Source organism: Panthera pardus, unplaced genomic scaffold (assembly GCF_024362965.1).
Source record: "Panthera pardus isolate Hobbes unplaced genomic scaffold, ASM2436296v1 HiC_scaffold_13, whole genome shotgun sequence".
NCBI classification, from domain to species: Eukaryota; Metazoa; Chordata; class Mammalia; order Carnivora; family Felidae; genus Panthera; species Panthera pardus.
Genome location: NW_026526688.1, coordinates 200,883,225 through 200,896,418, shown reverse-complemented (window position 1 = coordinate 200,896,418; position 13,194 = coordinate 200,883,225). Strand labels below are relative to the sequence as shown.

Sequence of the window (13,194 nt, the reverse complement as noted above, 5' to 3'; positions counted from 1 at the left end):
GCCAGGGGAAAGGTAGGGCTGGTGTGGCTCTCATACCGGCTCAGTGATGGCACAGGCACGACGTCAAGTGGGCTACAGGACTGAGGCTGCCATGCTCAGTGGGAGGATGCAGGCAGTCCCAGCAGAGAGGTGGGGTGGGGAAAGGTGGGCCGAGGTCCACTTTCTCCCCAGCGTGGGGATGCCCCCAGTCCCCTCGTGCTCCACTTGACAGCATCAGAGCCAACTCTGTGTTCCTGTCCCCCACCCCATCCCCTAGGACGGCCTCATAGGTGTAAAGGGTTTTCTAGGTCACGTGAGCATCTCCTAAGAACCATGTCGCCATCCATCCATCCACCCGTCCATCCGTCATGTGTCCATCCATCCATCCAACCAGCCATCATGTGTCCATCCATCCACCCCATCATGTGTCCACCCATCCATCCATCCATGTGTCCATCCATCCATCCACCCATCATGTGTCCATCCATCCATCCATCCACCCATCATGTGTCCACCCATCCATCATCCATCCATGTGTCCATCCATCCATCCACCCATCATGTGTCCATCCATCCATCCATCATGTGTCCATCTATCCATCCATCCATGTGTCCATCCATCCACCCATCATGTGTCCATCCATCCACCCATCATGTGTCCATCCATCCATCCATCCATGTGTCCATCCATCCATCCACCCATCATGTGTCCACCCATCCATCCATCCATGTGTCCATCCATCCATCCATGTGTCCATCTATCCATCCATCCACCCATCATGTGTCCATCCATCCATCCATCCATGTGTCCATCCATCCATCCATCCATCATGTGTCCATCCATCCGTTCATCATGTATCCATCCATCCATCCATGTGTCCATCCATCCGTCCATCATGTATCCATCCATCCATCCATGTGTCCATCCATCCATCCATCCATGTGTCCATCCATCCATCCATCATGTGTCCATCTATCCATCCATCCACCCATCATGTGTCCATCCATCCACCCATCATGTGTCCATCCATCCATCCTCCCATCACGTGTCCATCCATCCACCCATCATGTGTCCATCCATCCATCCTCCCATCATGTGTCCATCCATCCACCCATCATGTGTCCACCCATCCATCATCCATCCATGTGTCCATCCATCCATCCATCCATCCATCATGTGTCCATCCATCCACCCATCATGTGTCCATCCATCCATCCATCATGTGTCCATCTATCCATCCATCCACCCATGATGTGTCCACCCATCCATCCATCATGTGTCCATCCATCCGTCCATCATGTATCCATCCATCCATCCATGTGTCCATCCATCCATCCATCATGTGTCCATCTATCCATCCATCCACCCATCATGTGTCCACCCATCCATCCATCCATGTGTCCATCCATCCATCCATCATGTGTCCATCTATCCATCCATCCACCCATCATGTGTCCATCCATCCATCCACCCATCATGTGTCCATCCATCCATCCACCCATCATGTGTCCACCCATCCATCATCCATGTGTCCATCCATCCATCCATGTGTCCATCCATCCATCCATCCATCATGTGTCCATCCATCCGTCCATCATGTGCCCATCTATCCATCCATCCACCCATCATGTGTCCACCCATCCATCATCCATGTGTCCATCCATCCATCATGTGTCCATCCATCCATCCGTCCATCTTGTGTCCATCCATCCATCCATGTGTCCATCCATCCATCCACCCATCATGTGTCCATCCATCCATCCACCCATCATGTGCCCATCCATCCATCCATCATGTGTCCATCCATCCGTCCATCATGTGCCCATCTATCCATCCATCCACCCATCATGTGTCCATCCATCCATCCATCATGTGTCCATCCATCCATCCGTCCATCTTGTGTCCATCCATCCATCCATGTGTCCACCCATCCATCCATACATACATCCATCCAATGTCCAGCCTGTGGCAGATCTGTGATGGGTTCTGGGCATCCAGTGATCACCAAGGTGGACCTGACTGGTCTCCATCCCCAATAAGTGCATGTTCTGGGTGGGGCAAAGGGGGATAAACCATACCAAAGAACTCCCACACTCAAGGAGAGATACAATAAAGAATGCCTGGGGGCTACTTACACTGAGAGGTGGGGTGGCCTCTTTGAAGAAAAGAGGTTTATACTGAGACTAAGTGTCCACAGGGGCCAGTACCTGAGGGTCAATGCCGAGCGCATTCCAGGCAGGCAGCCCCAACAGGCACAGCCCCCTTACAGGGACCAAGCTGGGCATGGTGGAGGCTCAGGCAGCAGGCCGGCTGGATACTGAGCGGCAAGAGGGGCTGGGCTGCGGAGTGGGGTAGGACCCGGTGCCGTGGCTTTTATCCAGGTCCCTGGGGAAGCCACAGCAGGAAGCTGAGCCTCACTCTAAGCAGCCGACCCCCTGGCTCCTCCAAGTGTGGTCTCTGGACCAGCCCCGATGGCAGCATGTGGCCACCTGTTAGAAATGCAGACCGGGAGACCCGAGTGACCGTTGAAGCCAGAAAGGCGATGCTGGAAAGACCCCTCCTGGGTCTGCTCTCACCTGGGGGGGGCTCCTGGGGGGGAGGGTCTCCACACTGAGTCTGCATCTTCCAAGGCATGGCCCGAGTGGCAGTAGTTTTGAAGAGATTTCCAAGGGACCCTTACATACCTCCTCCCACCGAGGACCCACTTTCTACTATTTGCATGTGGCTCAAACCTCGATGGCTTGCAGTTACCTTCCTGACGGCGTTTGTGAGGCAGCCGAGCCTCACCGGCCGTTTGGGATTCAGCGGTGGTGACACCAAATGGGCCTCCCAAGACCCAGCCCAGGCTGGACACCGGAGCCGCGCCTGCCGTAGCCCAGACCAGGCCACATGCGGGCCCAGGTCGGGCACAGGCCGAGGCTCTTCTTCAGGATGTGGATTCTCAACCAGGGACAAAATTGCCCTCAAGGGGCAAACACTGGTTCTCGAAGGGTGCGAAGGATCTTAGTTTTTATGTACAAGGCGCAGGTCACATTGAACTTCAACAGAAATACAGTCGTGGGCGGAGGGGCACCTAGGAGAACAGTGTCTCAAAGGCTTCCTGTGGGGAACGGGGCCGATCAAGCAGACAGTTGAGGGTCCCCAGCTCCAGGCCGCGGGGGCCTGGGCAGCACCAGCTGGGGACTTTGCCTCCGATCTGTATCAGGGGTGCCCGTTCGTCCCTTTGCCTGGGAGTGGTCTCAATTTTCCAATGGATAACGCAGTGTCCTGGGAACCCCCTGAAGGGTTGCCCCTGGGAACCTGGAGGGACAGCCCTGAACCAGGGGAAGAACCAGGCGACATCCTCCTGCAGGCAGGGTGTGGGGGCACAGGAGCATTTACAGATCTTGTCCATCTTAATTCCAAACGCTCTTTATCTTTACCTCGCAACCGCTATGGCCCCCCCGTGGGGTAGATACAAGTCTCACATCAACTCTCAGAGGGACCGTGCGTGCCCACGCTCTTCTATACTTGCCCCCACAGCCTCTGGCTCTGCCCACTGGATCCCCCACCCCTACACCTGGACAAGGAGGGAAGGATGCACAGGTATCAGTCTTGGGAGGCCACCAGGGGACAAGGGAGTAGGGCAAGACTGTGGGCGTGTGTGCATCTCAAATCCCTGGGGCCTTGCAGGGGCGAGGCTTGGAGGGGCGGTGAGGGGCAGCTGGGGAGGAGCTGGGAAGGGGCTACAGGACCCCACCATGGATGAAGAGGCAGCAAGGGAACACAGGTGAGGATGGAGAGGGGGCGACAGGGGCAAGAGCCATTTAGGAAGTCAGATCCGGGCAGTGCAGCCCAGGGGTGAGGACCGTGCAGTGAGCTGAACGACACAGCCAAGCAGATGTGTCCACGACCTACCTCCAGAGTCTGTGCACGGCCTTACTTGGAAAAGGGGTGGTTGTGGATGTCACTAAGTCAGAGCTCCAGGGATGAGATCACCCCGGATCACCTGGGTGGGCCCTGAATGCAACAATAAGTGTCCTCATAAGGCACACACACAGGGTGGACACACAAAGAACAGGCCGTCTGAAGCCAAAGCTGGGGGCAGGGACTGGCATGTCCCCCCACCCCCACCCCAGGAGCTGGAAGAGGCGTGAAGGATCCTGGGGGAGCCCGGCCCCACCCACACCTTGATCTCAGACTCTAGCCCCCAGGGCCATGAGAGAGCAAATTCCTGTTCCTTTAAAGTCCCTACTTTTTGTCCTTCGTTCCAGCAGCCCCAGGACATTCGCACAGACTGGACATCGGGCAAGCGTCAGGCAGGCTGGTCTGGGTGAGTGTGTTCCTCCTGTTGCCATCAGCCCTGGGAACCCAGGATGGGAGGTGCCCGCACAGGACCGGCTCTGAAGCCAACTGGAGGCTCTCTGGAGGGTGGGGGGCAGCCTCGCTCCCTCCCGGTGCCCCTTCCCCAGAGTGGAGGGCACGGCCCCACCCTGAAGACCGGACGGGGTGACAGGGGGCCCCTGAAATGCAGGACAATTGAAAATGCACTCGGTTCACATTTCAGAGAGCCATTTCCAGAATGTAAATACCATACCTGTCCTTAAAAATGGATTCACGGGGACCGCACAGGAGAACCCTGGGGAGGCTCAGGGCGCGCCCACCGAGTGAGTCGCTAATCCGCAGGGCTCTGTCAGCCCCCATCCACGTGGGCCTTGACCAGCAGACGGAGGCGGGGTGGCATCCCCACGCAAGACCAGTGGCAACCTTTCCACTTCTAAAGACACTCACGCGAGTGCCAAGATAGAGGGGACGTGGGCTGAAAATGCTCGCACGAGGAAAACGTGATTGGCAGTCGAACACAGACGCTGCTCACGCTCCCCGGGAACCAAAGGGACTCAAACGGGAGCGGCCGCTGGGGCCTAGACGGTGCGGGCCAGAGTGCCGCCCGCTCGGGGGCCTGCAGTGGGCCGGCCGGCCATCCGCTCACTCTCCGGCTCGGTCGTTACCCCCCGGGCTTCTGCCCAGAGAGCAGAAGGCGAAGGACAACCACACGCCTATATTTTTTTTACAGCAGCAGCGTGGCCCCGTGTCAGAACGAACCTACCAAGGGCTAGTCCGCGGCCACAGGAAGCGCTGACGCGGACGCGGTCCAACCTCGAGAAACTGGAAACAGATGCGTGAAGAAAGGAGAACGCAGAACTTTCTTCCACGTCTGACTATATAAATACGTCCGCGAGAGAAAGATACACAGAGGATATAATGGCTCCACGCCGGAAGTAATGGGTGGGGCAGGGGTGATCCTTCCTGACATGACGAACGCCTTTGCGTGTATTTTTAATAAAGGAGAGGAAATGCCTGCGCAGAGACAGTGATGAGAAAGAACATGGAGAATTGGTCTGTTGATCTGCTTCGGAGAAAAACTAAATCGAGACCGTGTACCGTTCTGGGGACCTTTCGTGTCACCTCGCCGGGCCCTCATGCTCTCCCAGGCGGAGACAGAGCGGACAGAGCCCCCCCGCTGGAGCAGCCCTGAGGTGGGTGGTTGGCCTCCCTCTCGGCTGCTGTAGCCACGTCTGAAGAATTGGGAGTCTGGAGCCCTTCAGCAAAAATTCCCGGCCCCCGTGCCACGGGGTGACCCAGATCCACCCGTCCCCACCGTGTCCCCCATAAGGGTGGGCAGCAAGCCCTACGTATACCCCACAGCTCTGTCCTGTGGGCACAGATGGCACCGGGAAGGACTGTTCCAGCAACATTTATGACCTCCCGTTTCCGAGCGCAGCCCACGGAGATGCTGGAGGGAGCGAGGGAAACCGGGCATTCCGGATGGTCAGCGAGTGCGGCCCGTGCAGGGAGAGCCTGCCCGCCTGTCAGGACGCGGCTGGTGTGCGGCATTTGGGGCCAGCGAGGTGGCTACTATGGGATGCTGCCCAGAATTCAAGGCAAGAGAAGAGCCAAGTGCCCCTGTTCACTCTGCAGCCCCGGGGGGACCTCCTTGGACCATCCACCTAGCAAGAGACAACGCCCTCCATGGGCCAGCCCGTCCCAGGGCCTCGCCCTGAAACCCTCAGAGGGCCACAGTGAGAGGTGGCGGAAGCTTTAGCGCTCACGCCATGGTCCACTCTCATCCCAAATGCCGAGCTGCCTCCCCGCCACACTGAGCGGGACTTTTGAAAGCAAGCCTCGGACCTCTCCTCGGGGGTGAGCTGCTTCAAGGCACAAGACGAAATGACGAGGGGGAGCGTGGCAGGAAACCAGCTGTCCTCTTTGTAGGATGCTGACCCCTCTCCCTGAGGCCGACAGAAGGACTGGGGGGCGGGCTGGGCGGGGGGGGGGGGCGGTCTGCAGGGTGAACCCGCGAATCCACGGCCGGGAGGAGCCGGCTAGGAAAGGCTCTCTGGCTGGAGGGGTAAGAAAAACGCAGAGCAGTACGAGTGGTTTGCTTGCACCCCAGGCTTGGTCCCATCAGCACCGCCGGTGACCAACCCGGCTGCCCCAAGACGCCCCCATTCCTTATACAAGAAGGAAAGGACCCAGCTGGAGGTACCATTTCAACACCTTCCCAGAGCATCACGGAAATCCCCCAACAAGAACCAACAGAATGAATCATCAAGCCTCTGCCCCAGAAGCAAAGCCAAAAGCCAAAAATAAATCAACTCAAGGGGGCTGCACACATACAGGAGTCCTGATGAGCGGGCAGAGGTGTTTTTTTTTACGGATTTCAAATAGAAAGAATGAATTAATTGGTACTTGAGAAACACACCTTGAAAAACAAACCGGTCCAACACACCCAGGGAACGTGGGAGTGGCGAGCAGCGCGAGGAGGAAACACAATCGTGGCCCGAGGACAGCTTTTGAGACGACGGCCCCAGCCGCCCGGGAGCCTCCCTTCCCCCTCCCTGGGTGAGCAGGTGTAAATATTGAAGATGATAGTAACCGAAATGATTTCTCCAAAACCTCCTTCTCTCCCACCTCGTTTAAAACATCAAAGGGGCCGCTTAATGTTCTTGGACTGAATTCACATCTCACACAGAAAGAGATATCCCCCGTCGCCACTGGGTTATTTATTTACCAAGCTCGTCGGCTGAGCCAGGAAGAAAGAAAAACGTCTGTACAATGAGGATAATCGGCATTCTCGGTGGACTCCAGGAGCCTCGTCTGAAGTTCAGGGCGTGAGCGGAGGGAATGTGTGCACTGACCTGAATTCAAAATGCAGACCCTCTTCCTCGGGGAGGAAGAAAGGCAGGGGGAGGGGGAGGGGGAGAGGAGAACCCGAAAGAAAAGAGAGCGAAGGAGCTTTCTAAAGGGCCGTCTTTTCTCCGGGGCTGTTTGTGCCCACTGCCGAAACCTGCCGTCGCTTTCCACCGTGTCCTACGTGCATTTTGTAGCCGAAGAGAAGTTGCGAGGCCGCCAACTCACAGGGCTGCTCCAGCTGGGCGTCTGGATCTCAGCCCTCAGTCTCGGGAGTAGTGCAGGTGCACAAGGAGAGAGGCCCGCCCTCGGCTTGACTTACCGCCACAGAGAACTTTCCAGAACCTTCCCCATGTCGGCGTGGTAATACTTCGTCAGGATCAAGATCACCTGTGGTGGCAACAGAAAGACAAAGGCAGAAATCAGCCAGTTTCGAGGTTCTGAAAGAGGGATGTGGGGACGTTCCCTGACCCAGTACACATCAGGGGCCCGGGTCTTTCTGTCGGCTTCCCCGGGAGGCCCCAGCCACCCTGCACACGAGGCCGGTGTCCGCCCTGAAACCTCCCAACCTCCCTCCGTCCTCAGAGTGACTTGGGGACCATCCCCATCCTGCCAGGGCCACCAGGTAGCTGGCACTCAGCAGGAAAAATTCTTAAAAATTGTTTTAGTGTTTGTTGCTTTTTGAGACGGGGAGAGAGAGATGGGGCATAAGTGGAGGAGGGGCAGAGAGAGAGAAGACACAGAATCCGAAGCAGGCACAGGGCCCGAACCCACAAGCCGGGAGATCGTGACCTGAGCCGAAGTCAGATGCCTAACCGACTGAGCCACCCAGGCGCCCCTCAGCGGGAAAACTTCAAACTCGGCCCCAGACAATCTCAAACCATGGTCAGAGGGTCAGCCGAGCTAGTGTCCCAGAGTGCCGGGCAGAGGACGCGTTTGACAAGGCTTCAGGAGATGGGGCCTCGTCCCCACCAGGGCCTTTGAGAACGCCTGCTGGGGCCGCCCCAACACACGGGCAGGCCCCGGAAGCTGGGGCCTCTGCCCCTCTCCTGCCAGTGCTGGCTGGATGATGCTGGAACCAGCAGAGGGCTGGGGAAGGCGCACGAGGGCGGCCGAGGCGGCAGGCGGCCGGCACATCATCGACGGGGCACACGCTGCTTCACGGCCCCTCAACTGTCATCACGCACGTGGGGCCCCCCCCGACGAGACCGTGTCCCCTCAGCCCCGTGCAGAAAAGGGAACTGTTAGGTAATAACAAAAATAAACGTGCTCAGAAGCACCCGAAATTTCCTCCAGACGCACGGACGGGTGGACCACCACAGAAAGGAAGTGAGGATTGGCCTGCCTGGCGGGAAAAGCGCCCTGTCCCCAGCAACTTCGCTGGCCAGTGCATTTTCCCACACATCACCTTTCATTTCGCTCGCTGCCAGTCTCTATTAGCTGCTCCCGGTTGCCATGGGAACCGGGGGGGGGACCCCGGGGACACCCCCCCACACACTGGCTCCCAGCAGAGCCGTTAGCCCGGTTAATCTGGGGTCACCACACTGGCCGGCTCCGGGTTTGGTTCCTTCCCGCCCCGCACGGCCTCCTCTGTGTTGGGGACGCGGCTGCCCCAGACACCGTCTGGCTGAGCTTCCCCTGCCCGACGATGAAAGCAGGGAAGATACGAGGAGGGGGTGCCAGCCGGGACGGGACGGCGCGCATTCTGGAGGCAGCAATGATCAAACGAAGACCGGAGGCCTCGGCAGCGGGGGCGCGACGGCCCCGCCTCTCGCTCAGGAACAAAGCCACCCTCCCCTGCCAGGCGCTCGGGCTGCCGGAGACGAGCGGGAATCCTCTGAAGACCCGGGGAGGCGGGCAGAGTGACAGGGCCTGGACAAGCAGGAGACAAGCGTATTTTTAACCTATTGATTTATATTTTATAGCCTCGCTGCTCCCGGAGGGGATTTCGAGGAGCCAGAGCGTGACAGCTGGAAGGGACCTCAAAGTCTGCTTCATCCAGCCCATCCAGGGTGAAATCCTTAAGCCAACATCCTCATCAAGCCCCAGCTAGCTGAGCTCTGCCCACACACCTCGGAGGGTGGGGAGCTCACCCCCCAGCACGGCGTTCGGACCCCTCCTGGATGGGTGTCTCCACTCACACCCACCCCCTTCGTTCTGAGCGCCAGCCCCACCGGACCTCTGCACGAGCTGTTCCTCATGCTGCGACCTTCTTCCCGCCCCCACTCCTGACACCTTGGGTGTCTCCCAGACCCCTCCTCTGGTTCAGTGCCCCCCACACCCTCCCAGACCCTGCGCTCTCCCCTCCAGCACGGCTCACGGGGTCTCTTTCGAACATTGGACGATGAGCCCTTCGGGGGAGGGGACTGTGTCTCGTTTTATGTCCCAGCACTGGGCATGGCACCTGCTGTCTAACACGACTAAGGCAATGAAGCCAGGGGAGGCGAGGGCCCTGGGTGAGGGTCTCCTCCCCTGCTCTGGCCCCCCTCTGCCATCAAGAGCACACACCGTCTACCCTTCGTGCGACGGACAGAATCTTTCTGCTGGCACCACCTTAACCCACGGGACGTTTGGGCTCCGGAGGCCAGGGCTGGGGGCCATCCTTGCCCGGCGCTGAGACAAGGAGCCACCCAAGAGGGGTCAGCCCTGGGGGAGCCCGGCAGGCACCCCTCTCTCTGCGGCGGGCAGCGGAAGGCGGCCTCTGCTTTGGGGTCAGCCCCTCTGAGCCCCGGTGGACCTCAGCCCCCCGCCCTACAACGAGGAGGAGACCCCCAGCTCCCTCCGTGGGGGTGAGGGTGCCAGAGCCAGCAGCCACGCTCTGGCCCACACTCGCTGGCATCCGCTTGTCCCCTGGGCAGCGGGTTGACTCGGCTCGTGCACATCGACCCTCTTTACGCCCGGGACCCACGTGCAGCTCCTGTCATTATCCCCACCTGCAGGCGAAGGAACTGAAACAGAGAGAGCCTAGGGGTGCCCGGGTGGCTCGGTCGATTGGGTGTCCTACTCTTGATTTCTGCTCAGGTCATGATCTCACGGGTTTGTGGTTCGAGCCCCACGTCAGGCTCTGCACTGACAGTGCTTGGGATTCTCTTTCTCTCTCTCAAAATAAACAAATAAACTTTTAAAAAAGGAAAAAAAAGGGAGACCCAGGTGGCTCAGTTGGTTAAGCATCCGACCTCAGCTCAGGTCATGATCTCACGGTTCACGAGTTCGAGCCCCGCGTCTGGCTCTGTGCTGACCGCTCAGAGCTTGGAACCTGCTTCCGATTCTGTGTCTCCCTCTCTCTCTGCCCCTCCCCTGCTCACACTCTCTCTCTCTCTCTCTCTTTCTCTCAAAAATAAACAAACATTAAAAAATTTAATCAAAAAGGAAAAAAAAGAAAACAGAGCGAGCTTAAACGCTGCGGGAAAGCATACAGCACCCAGCACCCCAGCAGGTTCTGAACCGCCGGGCTGAGGTTGGGTCTGCACCGTCCGCTCTCCTGATACTGTCCCGCGATTCTCACACGTGCTTGAACAAGGGCCCCACGTTTTCATTACTTTTTGAAAGTCATTTCAAAGAACTGAAAAGTATGGCACGCCCTTCTGGGGGGTCCCAGCTAACAGCTTTGGAAATGAAATATGCCAGGAACCATTGATCTGGGCGGGAGACGAATCTGGAAGGGCACTGGGGCTTCTGCGTCCCAGCCTTCGCCAACGGTCTCCTCCCGCCCCGAGGTTGCCGGAGCCCCCCCGCCCGCACGACTCCTTCCGGACAGTCAGAAATGCCCCGACGAGGATTGAGAGCCACCCCTGCCCAAAGAAGGACAGACCCCGCAGGTCCTAGGTCACCCTGTGTCTCCTCTTTTCACTCCTGGCCCCCCCGGCCCTGGAGGTAGGCGGGCTTCCCCCTGACTCTCCAGATACACTGTCACCCAGGTCTAGCCAGCCGTGACCCCGCTGAGAGAAGCCAAGCTCTCTGGGCTTCCCAGACCTGCCTGTCCTCGACGCTGCTGGCTGTAGGTTCCACCACGGAAGGGACGTGGTCCACTTGGCTCCACCCTGAACTCCCAGGACTCAGCACAGAACGAAAGCTCACAGTATTTGTTGAGTGAATGAAGGAACAAGTCAGAGAGTAAATGAATAAATACTCCTTCCCAGAAGCAGATCCGGAGAGGACACCGAATCGGTCCTTCGGGCCACTGTCACCGCCCACAAGTCCCTGCTGCCTAGGGTTCCCTCCCGAGCCCACTGCCTGGCCACCCTCTCCTGACCCAGGAAACGCCACCCAAGGGTGCAGAACATGGCCCGTTCTGGAGGCCCCCAGCGACAGCCATCCAACCCTCAAGGGACAAGCTCGGGACCCCCGGTGGGGTGAGCCCGCCCCCGTCCCAGTGACGGTGCCCACGAGGTGGCCCCAACTGGGCAGCCAGGGCCAGTGGGATGTCGTGCGACCCAAGCAGCCCCCCAGGGCCCCCCATTCAGAAAGACCTGCGCTTGGTTTCATGCTGTGCTGTCACTGCCTTGAAATTCTTAAAGAAGTTTCAACGAGGGGCGTGTTTTCGCTACGCATTGGACCCCGTGAACAGCGGAGCTGGGCCTGAGGCAGATGCCCACCCCTCTGACGTCCCCAAGTTTGAATCCCCCTCCAGCCCCTCGAGGTGCTGGAAAGAGAGTATCTGCCTGACCCCCAGTTCCACCGAGATGATGATCCCCGTCTCCCGAGTCAGGGAGACAGGAAGCCAGGCCAAGGTGGGGGCTAGAAGGAGGCAGCAGATTTAATGCCGGAACCCATGGGAACCTGGGACAGCTTCCAATGCCTGCCTTCAGAAATGGAGAAACAGATTCAGAGAAGGGAAGGGGGGTCCAGCAGGGATAGGCCTGGTCCCCAGAGATCCCCAGCCAGGGCCCAGGGCCAGCTCCCACTGGCCCCGGGCACTATTCCAGGGACGGGAGCGGTGGCCTCACCAGCCTGCTCCTCCACTGAGGGGCAGCCGAGGGCTCTGTCCCCAGGAAGGAAAAGAAACTGTGACGTCCACACTCAGTCCGTGCAGAGACCCTCACGTGGGCAGTGGAGCCCCCACCCGGGCCCCGAGCAGCCTGCCTCCTGCCCAGGCCACAAGCCAATTCAAGACCCAGATAGTGAGTCTCTGCCCCCAGGACGCCCGACATGCCCTTCTGTCCCCCAGTGAGCCTACAAAATCCACTTAGAAATGAGGCGCTGGGTCTGTACCTCAAAGCTCCCGAGAGGGGCTTGTGGAAACAGCCCTGCGGTTGGAGCCACCAGCCGAGGACCCTGAAGTGGCATCAGGGGTCCGCCACTGTGGCCGAGGCTGGCTCGGGGAGGTCTCGGCGCCCAGGGCGCACGGAGGCCCGCAGCACCAAAACGAACACCGCCAGCTGCAAATGTGCTCGCCGCGCCGTTCACATCGTCTTTCATCAGGTGCCCCCGCACGGCTGGCACGCTTCTCGGATGGAATGAAACCAAACGAGGAGGGTGTGGCGGCATCGGGACGACCCCGGCCCTCTGAGCCTCTGTCTCCTCCTCTGTGAAATGGAGCGGATTGGGGTATGACCCCACAAGGCTGCCGGGGGAGGGGGCGATGCCCATCCACGCGAGCCTATGCCTGAAATCAGAGCACAGAGGCCCGGGGGCGAGGCCCTCTCTCCCTGAGCGGCCACTGGCACGTTTCTAGGTCAGCTCTTTCTGTTTCCTGGGGTGTGAGTCACAATAGTGGGGCCGACAGGACGCCCTGGAGGGACCCGCAGAACGCTAGGCCTCTTCCCGCGGTCGGCACGCAGCCGGGCCCCACGGGCAGTGCAGTGACGAGCACAGACACGAGCCCTTCCCGAGGGTGGCCCGCGGACTGGGGAGCCTCCTGAACTGCCGCCCGGCCCGCGTGGGTTTCGCGGAACCCTCCCCGCACCCAGAACCCACGGCGCTCAGCACTGTCACCTCCCACGGGCATCTCGGGACCAGAAGCACGCAGATCACCTCCGGCTGGAGGTCCCAAGCCTTTCAAGGAGCCAGTGGGAAAGGATTTTGAAGCAGCCTTATATCTGTGTG

General features: G+C 59.1%; 1 protein-coding gene across 2 annotated transcripts in view; it reads right to left on the bottom strand.

Annotated features, from left to right (window-relative positions):
• SORCS2 (sortilin related VPS10 domain containing receptor 2) overlaps positions 1-13,194 on the bottom strand; it is a 461,158-nt gene that overhangs the window by 265,555 nt on the left and 182,409 nt on the right. For both annotated transcript variants that reach the window (XM_019453778.2, XM_019453779.2), the window contains exon 2: positions 7,472-7,539. In XM_019453778.2, coding sequence (XP_019309323.2) covers positions 7,472-7,539 — 68 coding nt within the window. The remainder of the gene's footprint in view (positions 1-7,471; positions 7,540-13,194) is intronic.